The 15,105-nt window shown below is 38.5% G+C and overlaps 1 protein-coding gene across 2 annotated transcripts in view; it reads right to left on the reverse strand.

The window, feature by feature from the left end:
* Positions 1–5,955: 5,955 nt before the first annotated feature.
* Positions 5,956–15,105, reverse strand: part of LOC138180705 (uncharacterized) — a 50,100-nt gene continuing 40,950 nt past the window's right edge. For both annotated transcript variants that reach the window (XM_069114793.1, XM_069114792.1), the window contains 2 exons: positions 10,864–11,023; positions 5,956–6,650 (listed from right to left, as the gene is read on the reverse strand). In XM_069114793.1, the coding sequence (XP_068970894.1) occupies positions 6,406–6,650; positions 10,864–11,023 (405 nt within the window). In that variant the 3' untranslated portion in view covers positions 5,956–6,405. The remainder of the gene's footprint in view (positions 6,651–10,863; positions 11,024–15,105) is intronic.

Genomic DNA, 15,105 nt, shown 5'->3' on the forward strand with positions numbered 1-15,105 from the left:
TATGTTCATTGCGCGTTGCTCGAATAATATTTTGAATATAGCTTCCGATGGATTATATTCCAACGAAACATTGTGCCTTAACGTATTAAAATTCCAAAGTATTACATATTCCCCTAAACGATAAGGTATTTAATTTAAGCTATTTAACGATTATAAAGAACTAGTTTTATTCGAGCAACGTACAAGTAAATTACGCTTTGATCGTATCCAGCTGAATTATAAATATATTTCTACGCGATGAAATCTGAATTGTGCGCCGGATAAACTACGAGTCACTTTGAAAAGAAACTCGAGCAGGTCCGGACCGAGTATACGATTCGATCGTCAAAAGTGTCCGCGAAAGAAAGAAAGAAAGAAAGAAGAAAAAAAAAAAAGAAACAATATAGTCACTGCCGATCAGGCGTGGCCTGGCAAAGTGTTCCTCGACACGTTTCTCGCTTCGAAAGTGTGATCGACGTATCGTGGGGTGTCTATTGGTTCCTAGACTACCGTCCTCGCGCTCGCAAAGATCTCCGTGACGAAACGCACGACCCCTCTCTACACTCTCTATCTCCCTTGATCGTTCTTTTATCTCGTTTTACCACTTTTCTCGTTCTCTTAACGAGATTAATCGCGTGTAACGAACAAATCGAACGGGAGGATGTTCTACCTTGCGGTTAATTTATACGGAAAAGAAAAAACAAAATGGAACATTGATCTTGTATCTACGAACGTAACATTCTGATGTAGTAGCGACACGTTAGTAGCGATTTGTAAATTATTTTTACTATTCAAGATGGAGGGATTCCCCCTCGAGCTTTCGTGGATGATTTGTGCGAAAGCCACAATGTTATCGCGCGCACGATGCAATCCTCGACGAACCAAAATGAAAGAAAGAAGACCAGCCTCGAGTCCCTTGAACTCGTGTCGGGCCATTCTATCTCTCTGGATCGGCTGAACATCGTTGTTGGTTTTGACGCGACGAACGATACGGCGTTGCTCTGTCGAGACGTGGTTCGTCGATCGTAGACTATTATTTTTGTATAGTTATTACAAGTACCTAATCGAACCGGTAGTTCGTGATCTAGCGATGACGAGCCAGACGAGCAGCTAAACCAACGAATTTCGTCTCTTCGTTTCTTTCTCTCTGTTTCTATTCCTTCCTTTTTCTCACCGGGAGATTCTCCCGGTTCTTTTCGTCTTTCTTTTTTAAATCGCTCTTCGTTCACGAGAAGTTGCCTCGAAAGAAGAATTCGTGTACTGCCGCGAGGGACGCGTGGCCCGAAAGACGCTGTTGTTCGTCGTTTAAGTTTTCATTTTCAGTCTGTAAGCTAATAAATGAAGGTTAATTTTTTTACTATCTCGAGTACCTTGTATTTCAGTTTCCTCTGTTATTCCAGATAATTAACGCGAAAATTTGCTGATCAAACCCGTTGCGATCGATCTTACTTGCCGCATAGCTATCATATAGTTTGCTGTATAAGCTGCTAATAGCTTCACGCCGGTATTACGGTATTAAAAATAGAAAATAACTGGGATCAGGATTTCACGAACGTTACATTGGACGTTCGATATTCGTGATCGTGGATTTGTTTGAACGGACAAAGCGCAAGAAAGAGGAGTTTCAGGTAATCGTGAATCATAGAAATTCCTTTATTATCGATTTCCTCGCATACATACAGTCCTCGCACGATTCAAACAGCATCATACTGGTCGTTAGAAAATTCATCGAGACGCACAAACTTCGCGATATAAGGCGATCGTTCTCGCTTTAATGGGTAGCAAAATGTGCAAAAAGTGAAAACACGGATTTTTTTATAATTCTAATTACGTTTGTTACTCGCGCGTAACTGCGTTTCCATCTCACTCTGTGTTCTCTTATTACGCGTTTGAAAGATACAAATTTACAAATACAAATTTATTCGTTTCTATTTTCGTTTTTACTTTTTAACAATTTCAACGATTTATTAGACGACAGTGGCTCTCGCTTTTTTGAGACCTTAACATTGAACACGCGGGTGATGAACAAAGGAGAAAATGTTTCTACGAATGAAAGGATTAATACTTTTTTACGACTATAACGTCAATCATTTAAGGGTATATATATATATACCACTGAAAGATATGTGAGATGGAGAAATTCTGAATTCAGTAAGGCAGAGCTTCTTTTTATCGTTTAATTCACGGATGTCGAAATAATTCTTGCGTAGGTCCTATAAACACGCTCGGCTCGTGCGATTCGTTTCGACAAATCATATCAACGATAAAAATCAGCGTAGGTGCATCGTTAAGTATTTCACTCAACATAATATCGACGTAATTACTCTCTACCAGAAATGCGAACGTTGAAAGGAAAGAAAGATGTTAAGAAAAAAGTACAGTTTAACCGTAGAACGATTAAACTCATAATTTACCGATAGCATAATAAAATAATCTTTCAAACAAAAAAAAAAAAAAAAAAAAGAGGGGTCAGAAAAATAACTCGTAAAATTCATATAGGAATGATCGGAAAATTAATTTCGATCGAATTTCATTCGATATAAATAAATAAGCGTCAACAACTATTCACACACAGTTCTACACGTAAAAAGAAAGGCGGAAGAAAACGAATTACAAAGAAAAAGATATACAGTAAAGACTCGCCTGTCGACTTTGCATACAAATCATAAATAGCTCCAGAATCATCGGCTAAAGAAGCGTGAAAACGACTTCTTTTAAACAAAAAGAGAAACAGTGTCACGATACCAACAGTAACGGTAATAAAAAATAATATTAATAATAATAATAATAATAATAATAATAATAATAATTTCTAACGAGTAAAACGTGTTCTTCTGTTCGAGACTAATGACACGAGCAGAAACAATCGAGTACACTGCGCAACATACAATATATTTATATATATATATTAAAACAATCGCTAAAAAATATAAATATATTTATATATTTATATTTGTATATATATATATATAATTCTTGCCGTTTTACGGCTAGCTGCCTACGTAGGGCTGGACGGATGCGACGCAATAAGTATTTTATTTATACTTCGTTGCTCGAACGAAGAAACGCCGTGTTGAAACTACGATGCGACGAACAAGGAGCATACAGGAAAAAGAGGAAGGTGTTAGATTAAAAAACGAGAAAAAAGGGGAAACATAGGGAGAGAAAGGAGAGGGAGAAGAAAAAGAGAGAAAAATGTAGGAAAACATATCACGTATCCTGCGACTTCCAAGATGGACGACTACGTGTTGTTACTGGAACGCGCCATTTGACCGTTTCCTCCTCTCTTTTTTCCAAATCTAGCGAATACAGCGGGTTCTCTCTCGTTCCTCGCGCTGCTTCTCTCGATTGCGAGAGATACGATTGTTCGAGTAAAAATTCAAGAATAGGAAGAGAACGCGTGCCCGTAAGCTATCTCGAATACCATTTTATCGCGTTTTATATTCGATGCAAGAAACTTCTGCACCTTATTTCTGCCGGATACGCAAAGAAAAAATTGTACGTATGGGATTTCCTTTAAACGTGAAAACAGACGTAATTTCAGGGTACTAGCTCGATAGAAAATATAGAAAATTAGCCTGAACGTTCAAGAAACAGATTTTAGAACGATGAAATTAATTTCGTTAAACGTCCCCATATCCATACGGTAAATACTTGGTAGAAATCCAAATGAAATATCTCACACGCGAGTATAATTTCGATAATCGGAGACGAAGAATGCCCGAAGAAACGCAACCAGGAAAAGCCATGTAACTAGAAAAGATCGTCGAACATCGATCGATTGGTACGTTTCGGTAATAACACGTCGGTCGATTCGCGAATTTAATCCTATACTTTAATTGTACGCCATATCCTGGACTTAGTTTCGATCTGGCTATTTCACGCTTAAAATACGATAGTTAACAATCGGCTTTAATTCTCTCCTTACCATCACTTTACAACGTAATACTCATAGGATTATCGCTGTTCCAACCGTGACGTAAATCGAACGACGATAGTATCAAAAATTATTATCGTTCTTCTGTTTTTTAAATCACGATCGACGATTCGTTTCGCATCAATGACTCGTTACTAGATTTAATTAAGTTCTATCCGTAAATGCATAATTAAATCTCTTCGCCAAATACCGCCGCACGTATCCCGGATATCGGTCATGGTCGAGCCACTTGATTTTCGCTTCGACGTTGTGCTTGTCATTTAGCGACGCGCCAATCTCGATTAAACAATTACAAGTTGCTGGTAGAACGTTAAATGCGCGTGTTTGATACGGTTTATCGATCGATTCGATCAAATTCTATTAACCATTCGCGACCAAAACGTGTGTACCGGACACGATGTGGGATGATATCGTGATCCCGGAATATTTATCGGACAGCTGAAAGTTTACATTAAACTCTCGTCGTGTTTTTTTTTTTTTGTAAACGGTGCCGAGTAGAAATCTTCGAATCGATGTTACACAAAAATTTAAATAATTTCTATTTGGTTAAGTCAACAAAGAAAATTAGTGGTTTTAATCGAACTACTTCTTTTAATTAAAACGTCCAAATATCCGAGATAACTGAAATTTTACCATTTTTATTCTTTAACCAATTTCAGCCACGTACTCGTTATTTTACAACAGACTGTATAACTTTAATAACTTTACGTTTAATAACTTAACCAACGATATAACTTCAAATATTTCGATGTACCTTGACAAATGGAAAGATGCTAACAAAAAAAAAAAAAAAAAAGATTTTAACGAAGAAGTAGATAGTTGAGAATTTTTAAACACCGCTCGAATACGTATATGCTCGACTTAAAACGTTTGAAATATTTTCAAAACGGAGAAGGATATAAGAGCGATATTTTCATCCAACATCCACTTCGCGCGGTACTTTGGAAAAATTTGCTCGTGCAAGTAATCGATACGATTCTGAAACGTGGCCGGACCACGAGTAAGCTTACTGCACCAAGCAACCAGACCGCAAAGGGTTAATTTCTGCTTGTTCGCGGTTGGAACCGCTGGGAACTTAAATCGTAATCTCAGCGAACACGACTGGCTGGTTTTCTCGATCCTCGCCTGATCGAGCGCACCGAATCCATCGGCATCCTCCTTCTCGAAACGTGGACATCTTTAAACGCCTTGCATCTTTCGATTTAATATCAGTTTCGAACGAAATAAAATACCAAAAAAAAAAAAAAAAGTAAAATACTCTTCGATAAATTACGACTTTCGCGTCTTAACGAGCGCGACTCGAAGAAAGAAGAAAACGGACGAGAACTGAAACTCTTACAGAATCGTTGAAAGTTTCTTATCGAGTAAGTCGACGACGAAATCGTTGCGGGGGTGGATCGTAAGCTCCACCTTTGAATCGGTATTGTCGCGTCTACCATAAATATCGGTCGACGTCAGACGCTTGGCGCCTTGAGCCGAAGGTTACAACGTTCTCGAAGACGTAGCAACGCCATCAGAGATTGTAGTCGAAGCAATTTCCCTCTGCGATTCCCTCGATCACTTTCAACAGGGTTTATTTCCTACGTCCTCACGGTCGTCCTTCGATCGCGCGATAACACTATCTGGGTCTTTCAGTTGCAACTTTATAGTCCAAGATCGCGAGAAAGTCTTTTCCATTCGCCTCGATAGAGCGTCACATCGTCGGAAGTACTCGAGTAACGAAACCAACCGACCGAGCAATTATCGAGGAAGGTACCTCCGTGCTTCGTGTTTGTCCTTGCTTATGTAAAGAGAAAAATCTATCAACCCTCTATATTATCACGGTTGAAAATTACATATGTACATATTAATTTACATTTCGTCGCTGTATAATTTCTAACAAACTCTTATTATTATAGTAGACTGCGCACGATTATTCATCTACGGGAAATTTAAATGTACAGAATAAACGGAACATAACACCACTGTACAAGATAATTATAGTAGAGTTGCTCGTTAGAATGATATCTGGCGTATAAATCAAATGTAAATTCTGTTTTCTCAGTTGCCTCGAAAAGGATATAAATTTGAAGAAACATCTATACTCGAACAATTACTCTCTGTTTCCATCGAAATATGGTTTCGAAATATGGGAAAAATTGTCCCAATTATTTGCTTTTCTATAAACAAATCAACATCTTCGCCATAGAGGGTTACAATATTATTCTCACGCGTAGGAAAGTTCTGAAAGACCCGATAAAGTAACGAAGAAACTTCATCGATAAGTATCGCGACGTTTTTTACGAGCGTCTAAATAAAATTAATACCAGAAAGAATCGGCGGACTGTTTCTCCGCTTTCGCGATAAAGAACCTCGTCGAGTCTCGTTGCCTCGCTACGCTCGTCATCGAACTTTCGTTTCGTATCGGAATGCTTCTTCGACGAAATCGGCTGCGAGTAGACCCGCGCGAGAACAAACATCATCGACGCTTTCGTCTTCGCGGAAGTTGTTTAAACCTCGGTAGAGTGCGTCTGAATTCGCACTTTTTTCTGCGAGCCGTTCCTCGATAGAGTCGGACTGTGCGCCGAAAAACCGGGATTGTGGATACCGAGCGGCTTTGGCTTCTTCAACGAGCTTCGAAGCGGCGAAGCCGTGCTTGTCACGCTTCCGGAAGTTGCTACCGACGCCATCGAACCGTTTCCGGCTCCGCCTACATAGGGCTTGCCACTAGCGTCGGTCATCGAGATGCTGCCGCCTGAAATTCGAAACACCAAATATATATTTTCATTTATTTAGAATATAAAAGTTTCCTATTTTATATATGATATGCCTACGCTATACCTATACTATGTAACCATATTATTAGATTAGCAGGTATACTTGTGTGAAATCGCGTAAAAAATCTGTCAATAATTTATGTTTCTCTATTTCTGGAGAATTTAAACGCGAGAAAGTACGCAATAATTTACAAAATATCTTGAATAAAATAGATACGTATTGTACTATCAGGCGAGCGAAATAAATTTCTATTTAGGTTCCATTTATTTAGTCGCGATGGTAAAAATACGAGTTTGCGTGAACATCGTGGTTAATGGCGTTAACGAGATAGTCCACTATGTGTATATTAATTTAGCATATTTTTTCTAGTAATGACACGTTTCATTTGCAACGACTTAGTGTGTATTACGATATACATATATTACATTGCACGATAGAATATATTAAAATGCAGTTCACAGTCGTAAATTCGAACTATTAAAACGTAATCTGATTAATCTTATTTTTATTCTGAACTTGAAACCTGGCTGGAATTAGGAAGGTAGCGACAATAATCTCGACATTAAATGTACCATTTTATACGTTAAACACGTTTAATTGAAAACAAACTGGATTATAAATTTCGACTAATTAACCAAAGAAACTAACCGTCGTAAAAGTTAAAAACAGCAAACGAGGACTATAAAACGGATAATTTTGTGTGTGTGTGTGTGACAGTGGACAGTCCCACAACCTTTCACTCTACGATAATAGGAAAAAAAGTTTGGAAATTGATTGTCCGCCGAAGTGGCCAACGGGTTTCCCAACTGTTCGAGTACATTGAATTAAATTCCACGATTTAACTTTAATCGAGGAACGTGGAACTTTAATAAATAAAAAATAATCATCATGGACAAATGCTATTAGGTCGTCCGAAATGTTTCTTTCGTTTTACGAGGAAATAATAAACGCATTTTGTCTTATATGATTTTCTCCAATTACGTACGATCCATTTTGTTCCGTTGAGATAAACATCGCGACATTTCACAGACTTGGTTTCACGTTTGTACGAAGGAGCACTGTTATACAATAATATATTTTCATGTACAACTACTTATAAACAAATTCAATCGTTTAAACGATATCGTAAGATTGCACAATCGTGGACTGAAATAGATAGTCTCTCCATGGTATTCGGTAATAATTAGAAAATTTATAGTAGCGAAAACTCTTGCAATTACAGGGCTTCTTTGAATCTCTTTGCGAAGAAATCGTAGTTAATAAGAACGTAAGAACGTTTAATATCATTTATAAGAGTAATTACTCATTACACCATAATTTCCAGCTACAGAACAAAATAATTGCATAAAGCAGCCGGAACAGCGTATAACAACCGCTAGTTCTGGAATTTCTCATTAAGGTAGAATCTTGGCTATCATCTTTTAAACACCAGACGAATAGACCCCTATAAATAATACTCTTCGTAAAACGCTTCTTACATAGTCCGCTATGCTACGAGTAACCAACTATAATTGACGAGCATCGTAATCTTCGATCGATCGAAAATTCACGAGAACAAAAAGGAAAAAAAGGCAGTTTTTCGCGAAAAGGCACAAATCGAAATCTATGAAAAATCGCGCACGTTGCAATTCGATGAACACGCGTGTCACGTTTCACGCATGCATCCACGTACGCGGCAGTAATATTTAAGCGCACCTGCACTCTTGCTACGTGGAAATTCATCGAGACGTTTTAATTCACCACGAGGCACGATCGAGCGCGATGAGCACTCGGCTGAATTTCCACTCTATGTGTCATCCAAACGCCAAGTTATTCGGCAACAAATTTTTACATCGCCTCTTTCCACTCGACTCCGTGCTCGTCCTTTCTTCTATGGCCTTCGATATCTTTTCTTTTTCTTTTTTTTTTTTTTAATCTTTCTAAGCGCTTCAACGTCGCACGCGCGCAAAGAAGTAACTGTAATTTCTCATTTATGTACTTTAACCTTATCGTATTATTTCCGATTCCGTCGCATTTTTCTATCGATAAAAAGTTCCCAATTCGAGAGCGAATATGGAAATTTCATGCCGGGGAATTTTGTAAAACGTTACAAATCATTTTGGTGGTCGAAACGGGAGGCAGATCGAGATGTATACAAAACTCACAAATTGCAGTGGCATTCGTTTAATTCGTAAAATATCTTGTAAAAAGAAGATTCCTTTTGCACGCAGCATCCGTTTGATTTATTCCCCCCTCCCCCTAAATTTTAATCACTATCTTTTCACTCGAGATACCGTCCTCGTGTCTGTTTATCCGTTTCTTTAGCAGTTAGTTTTCCTTCTATCACTCGCGCTTCCTTCCTACTGTGACGCCATGTTTCGTCTTACAGTTTAGTTCTTTCTCTCCGCAACTTCGCTCGTTGTCCCTTTTCTTTGCAAGTTTTCCAAGTTTGCAAGTTCTCCCTCGTCATTTTTTACTTCTCCGATCCCTGGCGTACGATCTCTCTATTTGCTCCCTTCGCCTTCACTTCCCGTCACGTTTCACCGCGTTTCACATCCGAACACACTTCTCGGGCATATCGAGTTTCCATCAGCTGTTAGGCGAACGTCCTTCGACTTTCAGCCACGCAGCAACGTTCTGCCACGAGCGGCCAACCCGAAGAACGTCTTCGCTCGATTCAAGCAGATCAAGCATCGCACGAAGATGTTTAAAGTTTATCTTGCTCGAGAGACCCTCTTTAGAAACGTTTAAAAAGGGAACCGAAACATCGGTTCATTTGCTCGAAAATTTTGCAAGCTTTTGCTCATTTTGTAATAACCTTTCTACGATGAAAACATTCCCGAAGATTTGTTCAAAATACCTCGAGTACCTTTTGAGAGAAAAATCCTGTTCTCGTTTTATCTTCGATGAAATAGGAAATGTAAATAGGTGTGATACGTTAATTCCTAAATCTGACTGAAATATTCATGGAAATCAGGTAGAAAATCTACTGTTTCGTTTGGTTGACGCGTAACCTTCAATGTAACCCGTTCGAAATTGTGCACCGAAGCGAAGCTATTAGGAACTAAATGGATACGTTGCCTCGTTAACCGCATTAATAATATTCCGACGAGGGAAAAGCTTTACCTTCGAGCCGACAGCCAGGAGCTTTCTCTTTGTTCCGTAGAAAATCGAGTAATATCGCAGGTGGGAAAAAACTTACGACAAGCGTTTATCAAATGCGATATAAAAGTATTGAATGGACGAATGTCGCTTGCTGCGCTACCTCAAACAGATTTCTTTTTAATAGGCGCGATAGGAATTCTAATTTTGTGATGTGAAATTTAAACGAAGTGTGGAACGGAAATTAAAGAGACGAACGAGGAGACGCGAAACTACAGGCAACAAATGTATTTAGTATCGTAGCATCATATCGCGATATCATATAGAGGTTGAATTTGAGTTCAATTAATTAATTAGCCATAAACCGAAACGAACAGTAATCTATCATTCGATATCGTGATATTTAATATTTCAACGTTTTCCAATTCCAGAATTTAATATCGAAGCTTCTAAATTCGTCGGTGGAAAGTTTCGATACGAGTCGATGTTAAAAAATGTCTGCGACTCGATATATCGATGACTTACGAGCCTTACGCAAAATTTCCAATGCTAAATTCTACAATGCAATATCCACGAGCTTCCAAGAATTTTGAAATCGTGTCAAATTGCTCGCGTTACTTACCGCATCTGCCGATTCCCTTCGACACGAATAAGCAAATTACTCAACTTCTTCACGTATCATTCGCACAAAAACGAATACCAAAATTCGATCGACTTCATTTTGCCATGCCATACACGCGCTCCATACATTTTGTAATACTTGGTCCTTTGTTACGAAGTATCATTGCTCCTCGCGAAGTCTTCCTCGCGACGATACGATTGTGACAGAGGTTTTAGAAACGTGACCTTCAAATGCGAACAAACGCAGAAGAAAGAACATTCGGTATTTTGCGCAATTTACAATTTATGAAATTTTGACTTCTTTATTAAACGAGTTCCGATATATTATTTTTCTATAAATAGGCTCGTGGTTAACGTCGATAGTTTTTCCGCTATTGTACGGTTGATTATTACAATTTTAGATTTAGACGGGATCAGAAAAAAAAAAGAAATTAATTAAGCAGAGTAGTTTAGTAATTAAACAGGGATCACGTGTCTAGCGAACTTACCATTCGTGGGTTGATGTTCCCGGTAGCCAGGATTATTTATGGTAGCTGCACGAGGATCACCGACAACCCTAATCTTCGTCGGATCACCGCCTCGTCGAGCATAAATACCTTCATATACTGCGGTGACCAGCACGCCAAAGTTCAAAGCGATAGCAGCCAACTGTAACAATAAGTTTCGTATCCTTTGGTCGATGAAAGTTTCGAACCAACTATGGTATGTATATCTGAACGATCGATTCGACAAATTATTTCTTAACTTTGGACATAATTTTATCGTAAATTATCGTTTAACACGTTAAACGTCTTGCGTTATTCGAATTCACGGTTACGGAGACCAAAATTGTCACGATTTTTACAAAACGTTCTAAGACAAAATTTCACTTTCTCTTAGGAAAATAGATCGCGGTGATTAATAGATCGAGAGAATTTATAAAGCGAGCATAAGTTTCCTGTCGTAGTCGGTTCACCGTAAAACTATTTCCCCCCAAAAAATTAAACTTCGGTTCATCGGATAAATACACGGTTGCTCGTGCCCCGATAATTCTTGATAAATCTTTCGATGAAACCAGAAGAGCGTTGGAACGTAAAAAGCACGATAAATACGACGTTCAACGATTAACGCAAATACTCGCAATTATCGTACCGAATGTTTGCAGTCCGATGAATCATCGATTATGCACGCTCGTTATCGATGAAGCGAGTTCGTTATCGTGGACAATTCTAAGCCGCATAATTATCGACCTTTTGTCAGAAAAATATCAATAAATTAACGATTACCACGAACGGACAAGGCTGAATTGCATATTATAATACATAAAAAATAAATTACCTATTTTACTTTTGTAAACAAAAATTATCAGAACGCTGACATCGTGACAGGATATATATATATATATATATATATATATATGGTATTACCGAGGAAAACAACTAAGAGATATTTCATTAATCGCAAGAAAAAACTTCTTTCAATCCACAGCACCATGACGTACAATTAATTTTTCGACTTTGTCGCGCCAAAATTGACCATTGCTAAAATGTTCTAATTCGTTAATTACATGAATATCGTCGAGTTATCGCAACAGCGGTACATTAATTCGTCCACCTGGACGCCTCATACGTTCCCATTGTTCTAAAACTCGTAAGGTTCGTCCATATTGTTCTATACGGAATGCTTGTTTTCAGCGCGTCAAACAGTTCGTTCTCGTGTAGCTAACCGATGTTGTTGTCTCTTGTTGCGAAATACGCTCGATCATTGAACACAGGAAAAAGAACGGAGGAGGGTGGGAACGCGGAAAGAACATAGGAAAGGTGGAAGAAAACAGGGGATTTAATTAAGACGTAGAAAAAACGCAGGGAAGCCATTGTTTCGGCGCAATAATTGATTCACCGTTGTTTCTTTAGCTTCCGTTGTGCCTTTCCACCGTATCGACCTGCGGCCGAGCAAAAGAAAAGAGAAAACGGGAAAACCAAATATACGGTCCGGTGACAATTTGATTAACAAACGCTGCTCCCTCTGGGATTTATTTATCAGCCCACGCGTACCACTGTCATTCATTAAGGTCAGAATGAAAAAATGTCGAAGCACGGTTAAATCTTGTACGCAGGAAGAGACTACAGAGATCAAGCTGGTGAGATAAAGCCATGGTATTAGGGGATGCTCGCAACGGGATTTTAGACTTTGTACGTGCTTCCTCCAGATCCTACGAAACCTGTACTTTATTTTAATAAAATATTTTATATTCGAATGTGAATCACCAACTTAATATGAATTTATTTTTCAATACAATCGCTGGCGTATACTTTATATTCTACTTTATATGCTACTTTATTCTGTTTGTCGAACGACGCGACAGAATTATTCTTTGAGCGTCTAAGAGAATTGCTCGTTTCGTGAAAGAAACAAAAATAGTAGAGATCAGAAGTGACATACTTTTTGGAAATTGCAAACAAGATTTCCTAACGATTATTTCTTCCCTTGCGAGGGAAAGATTTCCGTTTCCTCGCCAGTTTTTCTCCGCACGATAAAATAAGGATAGACCCTCTGCCTCTTTACATTCGAGCTGCATTCACCAACGAATGAAATACTTTACCGTACAAACTCTGATTTTCTTTTGTTAAGTTCACGCGGAAGGGTAGAAACGGCGTTGTTATTGGCGTCAAGAATAAAATTTCATATTTCTTCTTCGAGCGTTAAAAAACATTTATTCTTTTCTTATTAAGAAAAGTACAATTCTCATCGATACGATACGCGTTAAATAATTCTGCCGAGCCTTTTCATATTTATCTGAAAAGTATATAACGTTTTCAACGGTCAAAACGGTATTTTATTATATTTCGAGTATGGAATATGCGATGAGAGGAAAAGATCGAACCGTATCAATTCGAGGCAAAAATGTATACGGTATTATTATTGTAATATAAAGGAACGTCGGTTTTCTATAGATTAACATCAGATCGTATCTTTCGATGAAACAGAGGTGAAAAATGTGGCATCTTAACTCGAACCTTCAATTCCATCCGATCGACTCCACCGCTATTATTTTTATTCTATTATCTTTCTTTTTCTTTTATCTTCCTCCTCGCAAAACGTTTTTATGCCGGGATCTCTAATATTTCCAAAGTCTGAAAGAAATGCTTCGAGAAATTCACGATCGAAACAAGCAAATTCTTTAAAAGAACAATTGGCAAATTACTTTTCAATTTTTCCTAAATTCCTGTATATCAACCTCTTCATAAATTATCTAATTCAACGAACGACACAAACCTACAGTTATTACCGATTATGATAATTGTTCCGATACGATTTGGTATCTTTCGTTTTCTCCGACAAAAAAGCTTAATCTCATTTTCTACCAATGTCACGGACAAAAAATAAACGTCTCTTATATCTCACAAAAAAACTATAAAAAAAAAAAGGTCAAACTATGGAATCTCGACGATCGTAGAATACGAAACGCACTTCCGGCGAATGTGAAATCCCCATGGGCTTAACTCTACATCGTTATAAATCGCGGCTTGATTTCACCTTGCCCTGTTTCTGTTTGTTCATTTTGTCCAGCTCGATCTCGTCCTTGGCCTCTCTCAGAAGGCTGCGCCTCTTCTTTTCCATCATCTTGCATCCGCTACTATAGTACACCCGTGTGGCGATCGTCGCGTAACACGGATAAAGTGTATTTCATAAAAAACTTCGTACGTTTCACACAGCACAGCTTTATATTCGCGAATATGACGGTTCCATGTCCTTTAACATTCGTAACTTTTCATTCTCGACTTTCCCTCCATTCTGCTTTCCACTTTCTTTTGATCGAAGAATCAAGAACTTCTCTTATAACGGAAATTTCTTCTATAGATTTAACTGTGTAAGTTTCTTTGGAAGAAGTTTTCAAAGGTTCGACGAAGCGATTTCGAAGCGATAGATCATCGTAATTAGAAATTTTATATAGTCTTTGAATTAATCGGAGAACGTAGATCGAAGAAGATGTTCGCCTTAAGGTTAACGTCCACCGATCACGCGAGCCGTATCACTGATCAATCGTGCAACAGTATCGATAGATAACGCGTCTCGATCTCGTGTTTCATCGTAGCTAGCTACCGAATGGCAACCTGTTTAACAACTTTCGCTATGAAACACAACAATCCTTACGAAACGCTTTACGTTTTTGCGATGAGGCTGCTCCGAATCGCGATCTCGTTTCTTGAAAATTATTTTACATACGCTCGATACACAGCGTTCGTTAAGAGCCTGTTAATAATGAAAAATAAAAACAGAATCTCCGTAAAATCACCGTATTATCTACCGCTTGTCCGTCGAATTTCGATTAACAGATTAACACGCCAAACACTCGTTGCAAGTTTGTCGACATTCGGAGAACTGATCGACAAAAACGCCATTCTACGCGTCGAACAACAGCTCGGTCAATAAAACACGACTGCGATTTGTCTTTCGTTAAAAAAAGAGAAAAAAATAATTCCAAGGAAGAAACGGGAACAGAAATCACTGGTAAAGTTCGTAGGCCGAGTACACGATCGTGGAAAAGTTGTATGGTGAAACGAAGGAACGGGGACGCACGTTGCTGGCAAACGATCCGCGCCAAAACGTTCACTGAGGGTCCGCCAATGTCGTCTCATTGTTTTTAAAGTGTCCAACAGTCGTGGGTGCTCCGACACATACTAACTAAGCCCCTGCGGGGGGCTTAACGAAACACCTGCGAGCTGTTTCTGATCAGGTGGCCTTTAAGT

The sequence above is a fragment of the Bombus flavifrons genome, chromosome 6, assembly GCF_040668555.2.
Source record: "Bombus flavifrons isolate JBK064 chromosome 6, iyBomFlav1_principal, whole genome shotgun sequence".
Taxonomy (NCBI): Eukaryota; Metazoa; Arthropoda; class Insecta; order Hymenoptera; family Apidae; genus Bombus; species Bombus flavifrons.